The sequence below is a fragment of the Callithrix jacchus genome, chromosome 8 (genome assembly GCF_049354715.1).
Source record: "Callithrix jacchus isolate 240 chromosome 8, calJac240_pri, whole genome shotgun sequence".
Taxonomy (NCBI): domain Eukaryota; kingdom Metazoa; phylum Chordata; class Mammalia; order Primates; family Cebidae; genus Callithrix; species Callithrix jacchus.
The window spans coordinates 5,502,387-5,516,544 of NC_133509.1; the positions used below are offsets into that span (position 1 = coordinate 5,502,387).

At 44.1% G+C, this 14,158-nt stretch overlaps 1 protein-coding gene and 1 non-coding gene across 19 annotated transcripts in view; both read left to right on the forward strand.

Annotated features, from left to right (window-relative positions):
• FAM81A (family with sequence similarity 81 member A) overlaps nucleotides 1-14,158 on the forward strand; it is a 172,030-nt gene that overhangs the window by 89,271 nt on the left and 68,601 nt on the right. For 12 of the 18 annotated variants that reach the window (XM_078333279.1, XM_054240432.2, XM_054240433.2 and 9 more), the window contains 2 exons: nucleotides 10,982-11,078; nucleotides 12,671-12,944. In XM_078333279.1, coding sequence (XP_078189405.1) covers nucleotides 11,059-11,078; nucleotides 12,671-12,944 — 294 coding nt within the window. In that variant the 5' untranslated portion in view covers nucleotides 10,982-11,058. The remainder of the gene's footprint in view (nucleotides 1-10,981; nucleotides 11,079-12,670; nucleotides 12,945-14,158) is intronic. The other 6 variants (XM_054240429.2, XM_078333273.1, XM_078333275.1 and 3 more) reach the window with 1 other exon arrangement.
• On the forward strand, nucleotides 7,376-7,516 carry LOC118145203 (U4 spliceosomal RNA). The gene has a single exon (XR_004730334.1). It is a non-coding gene; the product is annotated as a U4 spliceosomal RNA (small nuclear RNA).

Here is a 14,158-nt window from a genome sequence, read left to right on the forward strand (position 1 = left end):
ATTCTTGTCAATACTTGGTCTTACCAGACTTGATTTTCACCAGTCCGATGGGAGAAGATGATGTCTCTGGGGATTTTATTTCCTGTTGCAAATGAGATTTATTGTATAATTTGTTCCACTGGCCAGAACAGAGCCAATGTTACAGGCATTAAAACAACAACAACGACAACATTCGCTCAAGTTATTATCCTTCAGTATTCTTTTAAGATTTGCCAAGCAAGACGGCTATCTGGAAATCTATTTAGACTCAAAACTTAGATTATAAAATAAATATTCTATTTCCGGCGAACAGGTTAAAACCCTATGTAACTTGGTATTAGAACCCCAGCTGACTCCAGCTGCCCACTGAGCACAGGTGGCTGTCAGTTGGCTGGTCTCTGGATGCTGTGTTCTCTTGGTTAGAAGCAAGTCACAGGTCCCAGCCACACTCAAAGGGAGAGGACCATGCAAGGTGTGAACATCAAGAGACAAGGATGGTGGGGTGCAGGGGGGCGTACCTAATGAGTCTGTCCACCACAGCGGGGACCACATTTGGATCATCACGTTTCAGTGTCATGGATTTCAATGTCATGGGTTTAAGTTAGCATTATCAGGGCTATCAGAGATGATCAGGGACTGACTTACCTGGTCTGGTTCCAATTGGAGCTGAGATTCCACTATATTAATTCATATCAAGAAAAGTGGCTGGCAGACAGACTTGGGCTCGTGCTTGCTGACTTCTGTGTACTCTCCTTTTATGCACAGCTCTTTGGGAAGCTAAAAGACACAGCTGGTGAATATGGACTCAGGGCAAGGAGTGAGTAGGATTATCTTAATGGCTAATGTCGTTGGACCCTGAGGGCCTAATGCCCTCCATTATAGAACTTTTCCTGCTGCCCTGGATTCTTAGGTCCTTGGAAACACCGACAGATTTATTTATTTATTTATTCATTCATTCATTTATTCATTTATTTATTTTTTGTGTGACAGAGTCTCACTTTGTTACCCAGGCTAGAAGGCAGTGGTATGATCTGAGCTCACTGCAACCTCCATCTCCTGGGTTCAAGCGATTCTCCTACTGGAGCCTCCTGAGTAGCTGGGATTACAGGTGTGCACCACCATACCTAGCTAATTTTGTATTTTCAGTAGAGATGCCGTTTCGTCATGTTGGCCAAGGCTGGCCTTGAACTCCTGACCTCAAATGATCTGTCCACCTTGGCCTCCCAAAGTGCTGGGATTACAGGTGTGAGCCACCATGCCTGGTCACCAATACATTTTGTTTCTTCAAACTCTGCTTTTAGTAGACATGTTATGTATATCATCCCCCTTTCTTGTTGCATGTTCTGATCCGTCTTGAGACAGAATATAATTCAACTGATTATATTAAACAATATGAAATTACTTCAATTATATCTTCTGGACATTCACTCACCCAGCAAACATTTACTGATCAGCTCCGATGTATCAGGTGCTTGGGATAGAACTGTGGTCAGTATGGCTTCTCATGGAGCGTGCAGCATAGAGCCAAAGATGGATATTCAGCTAGTATGATGAGTGCTTGCCTTATTTCAGTGGTGAGTGTCAGCAGTGTCTTGGATCATTTTATAGATCAGCGGTTCCCATCTCTTCTTGATTCTTAAGATTTCATTGTCAGAGTCTCACCTTAACTTGGATTTTGCAATCTTCCCCACTGACTTACTTTTTTTTTGAGATGGAGTTTTGCTTTCGTTGCCCAGGCTGACGTGCAATGGTACGATCTCGGCTCACTGCAACCTCCGCCTCCTGCATTCAAGAGATTCTTTCACCTCAACCTCCTGATTAGCTGGGATTACAGGCATGCACCACTAGGCCCAGCTAATTTTGTATTTTTAGTAGAGTTGGGGTTTCTTCATGTTGGTCAGGCTGGTCTTGAACTCCCAAATTCAGGTGATCCGCCCGCCTCAGCCTTCCAGAGTGCTGGAATTACAGGCATGAGCCACCATACCCAGCCTTCCCCACTGACTTTCTACACTACCTGCATCATTCTGTAGAACAAAGGAAAGGAAAATAAGAGACCAAACAGCTGAAGTAATCCATGATTATTAAGGGACTAGGTAACAATAACGGTATATCCATTCAGTGGAATATCATGCAGGCATTAAAGATGGTGATGTAGGCTGAGTGTAATAGGTCATGTGTGTAATTCCAGCACTTTGGGAGGCCAAGGTGGGAGGATTACTTGATGCTGGGAGTTTGAGGCCAGCCTGGGTGAGATAGTATGGCCTCATCTCTATGAAAAGTTGAAAAATTAGCCAGGTGTGGTGGTATGTGCCTGTGGTCCCAGCTACTCTGGAGGCTGAGGCAGGACGATTGCTTGAGGCTGGGAACTGGAGGCTGTACTGAGTGACTGTACTCTAGCCTGGGTGACACAATGAGACCCTGTCTCACACACACACACAGAATTAAAAACGGTGATGTATATCTTCATGTCTTGACACAGAATGATGCTCATGATGTAGTGTCAGTTAGAAAATGCAGGGTACACACAGTCTATGAAGGATTATTTTATTATTTATTTATGTCTTTATTTTAGACAGGGTCTCACTCTGTCACCCAAACTGGAGTACAGTGGCCTGATCTCAGGCCACTGCAGCCTCCAACTTACCAGGCTCAGGTGGTCCTCTACCTCAGCCTCCTTAGTAGCTGGGACTGCAGGCATACGCTAACATGCCTGGGTAATTTTTCTATTTTTTGTAGAGATAGTATTTTGCTATGCTGCCCAGGCTGGGCTTGTAATTCCAGGGCTCAAGTGATCAGGAGATCACTCCCAAAGTGCTGGCATTATAGGCGTGATCCACCACCCTGGCTGAAAGTTTTATTTTTAAAAAATAGTTATGTATTCCGTCAGATGTGCATGAAGGGACATTAGCCAGGGAAGGGAAGCGAACCAGCCCTTACTGGAAGCTTATCCAGTGCTGCAAGGCCAGACGCTGTTCTGTGGCTAATGCCTGGTGATGCAGAGGCTGAGGCCCTAGGTTCAAATCCCTGCTCTACTCCTTCTTGGTCACGTGATGTTGGGGAAGTTGCTGAACATTTCTAAGTCTCAGTTTCCTCTGGTTCAAGGGTGATAATGAGAGTAGTGCTTTACAGACGATTGTGAGGATGAATTAATGCACATTAGGCTGTTTCATGAGTGCCTGCCCTTCGTGAGTAAACACTTGTTACGTGTGAGCAGCTGTGAGTTATGTAACCCCCAACCCAACCAACTATGGCTGGCCCGCTGAGGTCACACTGGTAGTGGGGGAGACAGGCTTCAAGCCAGAGCCTTTCTGATCCCACCGCCATGTTTTCTATGATAGAAAAATACGTTGGGCTGTATTTGTGCAAACGGAGAGTGGGAGAACGAGGGATGAGAGAGACAGTAGAAGGAAGGAAGGCAGGCAGTACAAATGGGAAGTAAAGAGAAGAGAAGGGAGGCCGGGCACGGAGGCTCACGCCTGTAATCCCAGCACTTTGGGAGGCCGAGGCGGGTGGATCACGAGGTCAAGAGATCGAGACCATCCTGGTCAACAAGGTGAAACCCCGTCTCTACTAAAGATACAAAAAATTAGCTGGGCATGGTGGCGCGTGCCTGTAATCCCAGCTACTCAGGAGGCTGAGGCAGGAGAATTGCCTGAACCCAGGAGGCGGAGGTTGTGGTGAGCCGAGATTGCACCATTGCACTCCAGCCTGGGTAACAAGAACAAAACTCCATCTCAAAAAAAAAAAAAAAAAAGAAGAGAAGAGAAGAGAAGGGGCCCGGTGCGGAGGCTCATGCCTGTTATTCCAGCACTTTGGGAGGCCGAGGCAGGCAGATCACCTGAGGTTAGAAGTTCAAGACCAGCCTGACCAACACGGAGAAACCCCATCTCTACTAAAAATACAACATAAGCCGGCTGTGGTGGCACATGCCTGTAATCCCAGCTACTTTGGAGGCGGAGGTTGTGGTGAGCCGAGGTTGCACCATTGCACTCCAGCCTAGGCAACAAGAGGAAAATGAAGAGGAATCAATAGTGGGGAAAGAAAAAAAAAATTGGAAGAGAGGAGGCGGCGAGGAGGCTAGGGAGAAGATCTGGAAGAGGGTGGGAAGGGCGGAGGCAGGAGGAGAGAGGGGAAGGAGAAGTGCTGGGTGAGTCTCCACGCCTCTCCTGCTCCTGCAGCCTGATCCCATCTCTGGGTGGCCTGAATTCCCAGTCTAGTCGCCACCGCCTTGCGCCTCCATGCGCCACTGTGCCTCCCTGTCTCCTCTGACTCCTGCCTGCCTGGGAGGCCCTTGCCTTCCATCATCCCACAGCTTCCTCACTCCTCATGGCCTGGGGATCAAGTCCAAAGACCTGAGGGTGCTGTTGGAGATGAGTTAGAGAACAAGTCCCCGCTCTGTTTCCAGACCAACCTTCCGCTGTTCCGCCCTCCTTCCTTTCATTCTGTTTTTAGCTATAAGGAAATAGGTTTTTTTCCTCATCGTCATATTACAGCCACTTTATTAATGAGTGCTTTGCCTACTTTTTGTTCTGATGGTTACGCGTAATGTACCAACCCTGTATTTTAATAGTGAAATAAAAAATTAACCGTTTTTACACGATTGGTATTCAACGCTTTAATAAAAATTGTCATTTTGCTTTATTAAATTTATTTACCATTTTACATTAAAATGATGTGGCAGGTTTTTCTACTCAGTGTCCCATTACTTATAAAGCTGTAATAATTGGTTGGCATTAACGTCTCCTTTGGTCATTAAAATATTCATTTGTATCTATATCTACTTCCTTTTTTCGTTTCTCCCTTCACGGAATCCTCATAATCACAGATAATAATTTTGATTTAGATAGTAGCATTTCACTCTACTCTTTGGTGAACTCCTGAATTGTATTTATATATTGCATATTTTGAGCATTTGGATATTCTTTCTTTTTTTTTTTCTTATTTTTTAATTTTTTTCTTCCTTTTTTATTGCATTTTAGGTTTTGGGGCACATGTGAAGAACATGCAAGATAGTTGCATAGGTACACACGTGGCAGTGTGATTTGCTGTCTTCCTCCCCTTTACCTATATCTGGCATTTCTCCACAAGCTATCTCTCCCCACCTCCTCACCCCCCACTGTCCCTCCCCTATTTCCCCAACAGACCCTAGCGTGTAGTGCTCCCTTCCCTGTGTCCATGTGTTCTCATTGTTCATCACCCGCCTATGAGTGAGAACATGCAGTATTTCATTTTCTGTTCTTGTGTCAGTTTGCTGAGAATGATGGTCTCCAGGTTCATCCATGTCCCTATAGAGGACGTGAACTCATCATTTTTGATTGCTGCATAATATTCCATGGTGTATATGTGCCACATTTTCCCTGTTCAGTCTATCATCAATGGGCATTTGGGTTGGTTCCAGGTCTCTCCTATTGTAAGCAGTGCTGCAATGAACATTTGTGTGCATGTGTCCTTATAGTAGTACGATTTATAGTCCTTTAGATATATACCCAGTAATGGGATTGCTGGGTCAAATGGAATTTCTATTTCTAGGTCCTTGAGGAATTGCCATACTGTCTTCCACAATGGTTGAACTAATTTACACTCCCACCAACAGTGTAAAAGTGTTCCTATTTCTCCACATCCTCTCCAGCATCTGTTGTCTCCAGATTTTTTAATGATCGCCATTCTAACTGGCGTGAGATGGTATCTCAATGTGGTTTTGATTTGCATTTCTCTAATGACCAGTGATGATGATCATTTTTTCATATGTTTGTTGGCCTCATGTATGTCTTCTTTTGTAAAGTGTCTGTTCATATCCTTTGCCCACTTTTGAATGGGCTTGTTTGTTTTTTTCTTGCAAATCTGTTTGAGTTCTTTGTAAATTCTGGATATCAGCCCTTTGTCAGATGGGTAAACTGCAAAATTTTTTTCCCATTCTGTTGGTTGCCGATTCACTCCAATGACTGTTTCTTTTGCTGTGCAGAAGCTGTGGAATTTGATTAGGTCCCATTTGTCTATTTTGGCTTTTGTTGCCAATGCTTTTGGTGTTTTGGTCATGAAGTCCTTGCCTACTCCTATGTCCTGAATGGTTTTGCCTAGATTTTCTTCTAGGGTTTTTATGGTGTTAGGTCTTATGCTGAAGTCTTTAATCCATCTGGATTTCTTTCTTTTTTCTTTTTTTGAAGAAAAGTCTCACTCTGTCTCCCAGGCTAGAGTGCAGTGGTGCAGTTACGGCTTATTGTAGCTTTGACCTTCCAGGCTCAGGTGATTTTCCCACCTTAGCCTCCCAGGTAGCCGGGAATGCAGGTGCATGCCACCACCCCCAGCTAATATTTTTTTTCTTTTGTAGAGATGGGGTTTTGCTGTGTTGCCCAGGCTGGTCTCAAATTCTTGTACTCAAGAAATCCTCACACCTTAGCCTCCCAGTTAGCTGGGACTACAGGCGGGTGCCACGACACCTGGCTAATTTTTTATTTTTTTTTGGTAGAGGCAGCATTTCACCATGTTGCTCAGGCTGGTCTCGAACTCCTGAGCTCAAGCGATTCACCCACCTCGACCTCCCAAAGTGCTGGGATTACAGGCCACAGAGTATGGCTCAGATTTTTTTTTTTCTTATTTTTTCCCCTTCTTTTCTTCTTGCTTAACCTACTTGTCCCTTTCCCCAACTTCCCCCAATTTTAAAACCTTATAAAGTGGAGTTGGCTTAGTATATCGTTCAATATAGTGGAATCACAGCACAATCAAAACAGCCCAAAACCCAGACCTGTGTGTTAAGGTTGCAGACCAACTTGTGATATCAGAGATCAGATTTATAAATGGACAGGAGTTGATAACCTCAGGCAGGTAAGCCAGAATGCACAATGGGACTATCTGCAACATCCTGGGACTTATTCGTTATCAGTCTTTATTCATCTGCAATGTACATCCCACGTTCTGGCAGAGAATCGTGATGCTAACAAACCAAGCGACCTGCCAGGTATGCAGATCCCCACCACGGTGTTAAAGGGCACCCGTTCTGAATAATGTATCTCGTAAGCTCATGCCTTATGAAATGTCCTGTCGTAGAACTGCATAGCGCTCAGGAGGGTTTGCTTCTGAAAAACCATCTCTGATAATCAGTGGCACGGCTTGGCTTTTGTGGCTGTGATCAGGTAGATGAAATGACCTTCAGAGAAGGGGATGCCAAAGTCTCCATTCTTTCAGATTCTTGCTGAGTGTCTAATATTTAAGATTCTGGCTCGGTATATAATTATGCTTTTAAACTAAACTGTAGCGGCTGGGTGCAGTGGCTCACGCCTGTAATCCTGGCACTTTGGGAGGCTGAAGTGGGTGGATCATGAGGTCAGGAGTTCGAGACCAGCCTGACCAACATGGTGAAACCCTGTCTTTATTTAAAAAAGAAAAGAAAAGAAAAAAAAGCTCTGTGCAGTGGCAGTATTGTAGCCAATGAGGCTTATCTGGGGTGCGATTATTGCTAATTGAAAACTTTTCACGATACCCCGCCATGATGACTTGAAATATAGTCAGAGTTGGCCATTTTTGGCAGTCTCTATGGAGACTAAATTATAAAAAAAATAAAAATAAAAATAAAAACTAAACTGTATTGTCTTATACCTTTATTGCTGTAGTTTCTGATCGGGAAGTGCTGGTCATTCCCTCATTCATGGACGAACATAAATGGATACTTCCAGGTCAGCTCTGTGTCTATTAAGATTTAAAACATGCCCTTAAGGAGCATGTTGTTTAGTAGGGGAGCCAGACTATTAAACAACTAAAAAGAATAGAATGGCTGGGCAAGGTGGCTCACACCTGTAATCCCAGCACTTTGGGAGGCCGAGGCAAGCAGATGGCCTGAGGTCAGGAGTTCGAGACCAGTCTGGCCAACGTGATGGAACCCTGTCTTTACTAAAGAAGACAAAAAATTAGCCAGGCGTGGTGGCTCATGCTTGTAATCCCAGCACTTTGGGAGGCCGAGGCGGGCCGATCATGAGGTCAGGAGATTGGGAGCATCCTGGCCAACATGATGAAACCCCGTCTGTACTAAAATACAAGAAATCAGCCAGGCGTGGTGGTGCGTGCCTGGAATCCCAGCTACTTGGGATGGTGTGAGGCAGGGGAATTGCTTGAACCAGGGAGGTGGAGGTTATAGTGAGCCAAGATTGTGCCACTGCACTCCAGCTTGGGTGACACGGTGAGACTCCTTCTCAAAAAAAATAAAGAATAGAACATAAATAGTATATAAACAGATAAAGAGCTGGAGAAATACAAAAGAGAGACTCATTTGATAGACTGGAAGGTCTAGTGGGGTCTTAAAGAGTGCGTGAGTTTTCTAGGCTGGCAGGGGTGGGAAGGGCGTTTCCCATGGAGCACATGCACAGAGGCTTGATGGCAGGAGAGAGAAGGACATATCCAAGGACAGTGGTGGGTGGGGTGGCAGGGGGAGGAGGCTCAGGGTGACTGGAGCAGGTGAATGTGGTAGGGAGTGGCCAAATATGAGGCTGGAAGAACAGGTCAGGCAGGCCAGAGTGTGTTCAGAAGAAAGGAAGTAGAGGCTGGAGTGTCGGAGAGGTGTGCAACAATCTCTCCATCCCGTACTTCGGGAAAGCCGTCTCATTCCCATCAGTTCTTCCTGACCTAGCTGCTACCCAGGAGAAATCGACCCCTCTCCTGCTTTCTTTCCCTCCCCGTGTTGTGTTTTTGTTCATAGGGTTAGCCACTTAACCCATTGTTTTTGTTTTTGTTTGTTTCTTTTTGAGACAGGGTCTCCTCTGGCGCCCAGGCTGGAGTGCAGTGGCACTATCATGGCCTACTGTAGCTTCAGCCTCCCCGGGCTCAGGTGATCCTCCTGAGTAGCCTCCACAGTAGCTGGAACTACAGGAGTGCATCAGTACCATTGGCTAATTTTGGTATGTTTTGTAGAGATGGGGTTTTGCCATGTTGCCCAGCTGGCCTCAAACTGCTAGGTTGGAACTCCTGGGCTCAAGCAGTCGCCAACTTTGGACTCCCCAAGTGCTGGGATTACAGGCATGAGTCACAGCCCATTGTTTTCTGGTTAGTTTAGATGACTTTCCCTGAGGGAAGAGATTTTTGTTTTTCTTAGGTTACTTAATTACCTAATAGAAGCCAAAAACAGGTTTCTTAAGTTAGGCTATTCTGTAGATTAATATCGCAACTGAGGGGTCATACAACTTTAAAATTGTGAAGATTCTGAGAGTCTAAATAACAGCATTTCCCACGCTGTCCTAATTTTATTTACGGTAGTAACCCCTTATCGATGTTTTCACTTTCCATTTTATCCAAGGCCAAAAAAGGTCAAAACTATCAAATTAAAAATTGTGGAAATAAACAATTCATAAGTTATGTGTTGTTTTTTTTTTTTTGACATGGAGTTTCGCTCTTGTTACCCAGGCTGGAGTGCAATGGCGCGATCTCGGCTCACCGCAACCTCCGCCTCCTGGGTTCAGGCAATTCTCCTGCCTCGGCCTCCCGAGTAGCTGGGATTACAGGCACGCGCCACCATGCCCAGCTAATTTTTTGTATTTTTAGTAGAGACGGGGTTTCACCATGTTGACCAGGATGGTCTCGATCTGTTGACCTCGTGATCCACCCGCCTCGGCCTCCCAAAGTGCTGGGATTACAGGCGTGAGCCACCACGCCCGGCCAACAATTCATAAGTTTTAAATTGTGTGCTGTTCTGGGTTGTGTGATGAAATCTTGTGCTATCTTGCTCCCTCCTGCCCAGAACGGAAATCATTCCCTCGTCCAGCATATCCAGGCCGCATATACCTGGCCCTGTGAGTCCCTTCATAGCCATTTATCAGATTGACCATTGGGGTATTGCAGTGCTTGTGACCAAGCGACCCGTATTTTACTTCACAATGGCCCCAAAGTGCAAGAGTTCTGTGCCTAATATATAAATTAAACTTAATCATGGGTGTGTGTGTGTGTGTGTGTGTGTGTGTGTGTAGGAAAAAGTAATATAGGGTTCGGTTTCAGGCATCCACTGGGGTCTCGGAATGTACCCCCGCAGATAAGGGAGGGCCGCTGTGGTCTACATGGCAGAAGTTCTCGTCTTTGACACTGAAGAGCTCTTTGGGCACCATAGCCTGTTTGGCATGAATGACTTTTTTTTCCCCTAAATGTAATTTGTTTAAAATTCTTTGTCTAAGAAAGTGAAATGTTCACATTTTGAAACTCCAAAAATAAAACACTAGAGACATGATGCCAAAACAGTGATTTCAATCAGAAACGCCTTCTGAATCCAGCATCTCAGTGAGAATGAATTATGGAATCAGATCATGGTTAGTAGGCATTCATTGTTTTAAGGCAACTGAAGGCAGTGTTGAGGAACCTAAATAACGACATATTTCAAACATCCTCTAGAGTTTTTCACATTTCTAATGAGTTGTGATGACCAAATGTTCCTTCTCTGCAAGATGAAATGTGAGGGATTTTATCTTGAGTTTTAAAGTTCTGGTGAAGAATGTGATTCTCATTCCCTTGGTGGATAGAGATGAGCCGACGAATCAGATCACATGGATCGTGTGCTGCTTTATTTGAGATGAATTTTAGAAATAAGTGCTCTTCATTTACCATGGAATTAGTAGTAAAAATTTTCTGAGACCACATTTACTGAGATAGTTTCCTGCAAATATCTACAGAGAAGTATAAGATTGAATAAGATCTTTAAAGACTCTGGTTTCTGTTTAAAGTGGTTTGTCAAGCCTGAGATGCAGATTTGGAGTGAGGAAACTTCAGGAGACTCCATTCACAGTCCCTGTTGATCTCTCCAGCAAGGCTTAGCAGTGTTAATTTCAGAAGTGCTTTGATTCTGCTCGATTGCTTTTTTTCTCGTTTGGTAACATATGCTGTTTATTTCATATATAAGATATCAGGCATTTAGTAATGTAACTGATCAGTGTTTCAACATAGTTTATGATCCACTTAGCAACTTAATAATAAGCTTTTGAGGTTAAGTTCTAGATATAACAGTTAAATAATTTACTGCTTATTTTTTCAACAGATGTGAATTATTAAAAAGAAAATGGCCCAACGGAGCACCATATTTCCTTCTTGTGTCACCAAGGAAAGGTATAATATATGGAAAATATGCATCTAAGGTATACTTTTCCTTTCCACTCATCCCATGGGGGCTGCTCGTGGGTGTGGTAGTTGTAAACGAAAGCTTGGGCTGTTACATTATCCCAGAATGGTTTTGTTCAAGGGCAGGAGAAACACTATTGTGTACTCTAGTTTTCAATTTCTAGGATACTGTAGACCACTCAGTGACCCTAAGAAGTAGTGATTTCACAGTAGTCTTATAGTAGGGTTGAATTTCTTGTCGAGAGTAAAATATAACTCTGGGGGCTTGAGGCTAACATCCCTGTTAAGCTTTTTAAATCACAAGTTGCAGAGTAGGGGCCTGTTACCCAAAATTGGCACCTGAAAGTACATTGCATGGCCTTCATGTTCTTAAATACTTTTTTTGGAGACAGGGTCTCACTCTGTTGCTCGGGCTGGAGCGCAGTGGCACAGTCACAACTCCATGCAGCCTTGACCTCCTGGGCTTAGGTGATCTCCCATCTAGTCTCCTGAGTAGCTGGGACTGTAGGTATGTGCCACCATGCCCAGCTAATTTTTAAATAGTTTTTTGTAGAAATAGGGTCTTGCTGTGTTGCCCTGGCTGATCTTGAACTCCTGGGCTCAAGTGATCCTCCCGCCTCAGCCACCTAAAGTGTTGGGATTACAGACGTGAACCCCTGCGCTGAACTTAAATACTTTTTAAATGAATCGTTAACATTTTAAAATCAGGTGATTTCATGTACAAGTCTGGATTGGCTAGCTCTTCTTGAAATATCAGATGATCTTGAAAAGGGGATCTGACATCCCTGATGGTCACTCATGGTTGGAGCAGAGCTGCGGCTCCCTTTAGCTGAGAAATGCTCTTTCTAGTTCTCCGAAGTCCCCTACACTCCCTATTACCTCATTTGTAGTGTGCTTCACTCATTCGCGTCGCCTGCCTGACCCATGTAGGCACTGAGTTTGTAACCACTGTTTCAGAGAGGGCGGAGGAGGAGAGCATGTTAGGAGACATTGTGAATTAACTTGATATTGATAACATACATCATACTGGGGAGACATGTCTGCGTGCCCAATTCTGCTAGCCTCCTGCTCTTGGAAGTCATGGAGACTGCTTCTAGCACAGTTGAGTCTGTGGGCACGATTATTTAAAGATCTTTCCTAGCTCATGAAGAAAACTCTTCTAGGCAGAAGTCCTGCCTCAAACCCTATTTAGCTTGTAGGTATAGATAATTTGTATTTCCAAACTTCTCTGGGAAGTTTTGAATCTGGCTTTTTCTTTGAGGGGGGACAGAGTTTCACTCTTGTTGTCCAGGCTGGAGTGCAATGGTGCGATCTTGGCTCACTGCAAACTCTGCCTCCCGGGTTCAAGCAATTCTCCTGCCTCAGCCTCCCGAGTAGCTGGGATTACAGGCGTGAGCCACGATGCCTGGCTAATTTTGTATTTTTAGTAGAGACGGGCTTTCTCCATGTTGGTCAGGCTGGTCTTGAACTCCTGATCTCAGGTGATCCGCCCACCTTTGCCTCCCAAGGTGCTGGTATTACAGGTGCGAGCCACTGCGCCTGGCCTGAATCTGGCTTTAAAAATTATTTTTTTTTCCCAATTAACAACCCTCATGGTTCTCTTCTGTAGGAGAGTGAGAACCATGCCCCGACACAGCCAGTCCCTGACCATGGCACCATACTCATCTGTAAGCCTCGTGGAGCAACTGGAAGACAGGATCCTCTGCCATGAGAAGACCACTGCCGCCCTTGTAGAGCACGCCTTTCGGATTAAAGATGACATTGTCAACAGTTTGCAGAAAATGCAAAACAAAGGGGGAGGTGACCGCTTGGCCAGGCTTTTCTTGGAGGAGCATATCAGAAACATAACTGCCATAGTGAAGCAACTCAATCGGGATATTGAGGTAAGGTGTGCGAAAGGCAGGTGGCCTACGTCCCTTTCCACAAAATTGCTCCATGTCAGGAGGTCACCCAGGTCTAATTCCTACCTTCCAGGCAGTAATGCATTTAGAACAGGCCAGGCGCGGTGGGTCACGCCTATAATCCCAGCACTTTGGGAGGCCAAGGCGGGTGGATCATGAGGTCAAGAGATCAAGACCATCCCGTCTCTACCAAAAAAATACAAAAAATTAGCTGGGCATGGTGGCATGTGTCTGTAATCCCAGCTACTCAGGAGGCTGAGGCTGGAGAATTGCCTGAACCCAGGAGGCGGAGGTTGCAGTGAGCCGAGATCGCGCCATTGCACTCCAGTCTGGGTAACAACAGTGAAACTCCGTCTCAAAAAAGAAAAAAAGAACAAAGCTGTCTGTCTTGTCTATTCTTAATGATCACCAAGGAGACAGCTTGCAGAAATATCCTAATTAAATTTATTCCAGTGTTTGATAACAGTTACTGTCAGTGTTATGTTTAATCTAAAGTTACCTTGCTGATTATTAAATCACTTTATTTCATTTGGCTCTTAATGAAGAGAGGGAAAAACTAATCAAATAGTTTCACTGTAAAATCTTTCATGTGTTTGAAGACAGCTATTAAGTCAATTACTAAGGTCAGCTTTTGTTGCTTCAGATTAAATGTTTCTAGGTCATAATGATTATATGTAATACAGTTTATTACTCAAACAATGTAGGTATTTGAATCGCTTCTCAGAATCCCCTTTTTATTGCTGTAGTTTTCTTTGAAATGAGACCAATAAAAGGCCAATATTACTTATTTTTAGAATTGGCAAATTTATTGCTATTTATTGAGCAAGGACAGGGACCACACAGTTTAGTTCAGAAAGCTTGAGATCACTTAGGGCTTGGCTTTCTCTCACTACACCATGTTCGTATCTTTCACATGTAGTTATTAAATATATGAATAATAGATACATGGCTAGATTGAGGAAAACTTCTGTTTCCTGACATGGAGATTATATCTGAATTATGCTTTCTAAAATTGAACCTCATTTCTTTTTTTTTTCCATTGTCAGATTTGTATTCGCTTATTTATTTTAATGGCTTTACTGAGATATAATGTAAAAGTCACAAAACATGTACAATTAAATGATTTTTGGTAACTTTATAAAATTGTTCAGCCTCAACACAATTCAATTTCAGGACATGGCTATCACCGTCCCAAA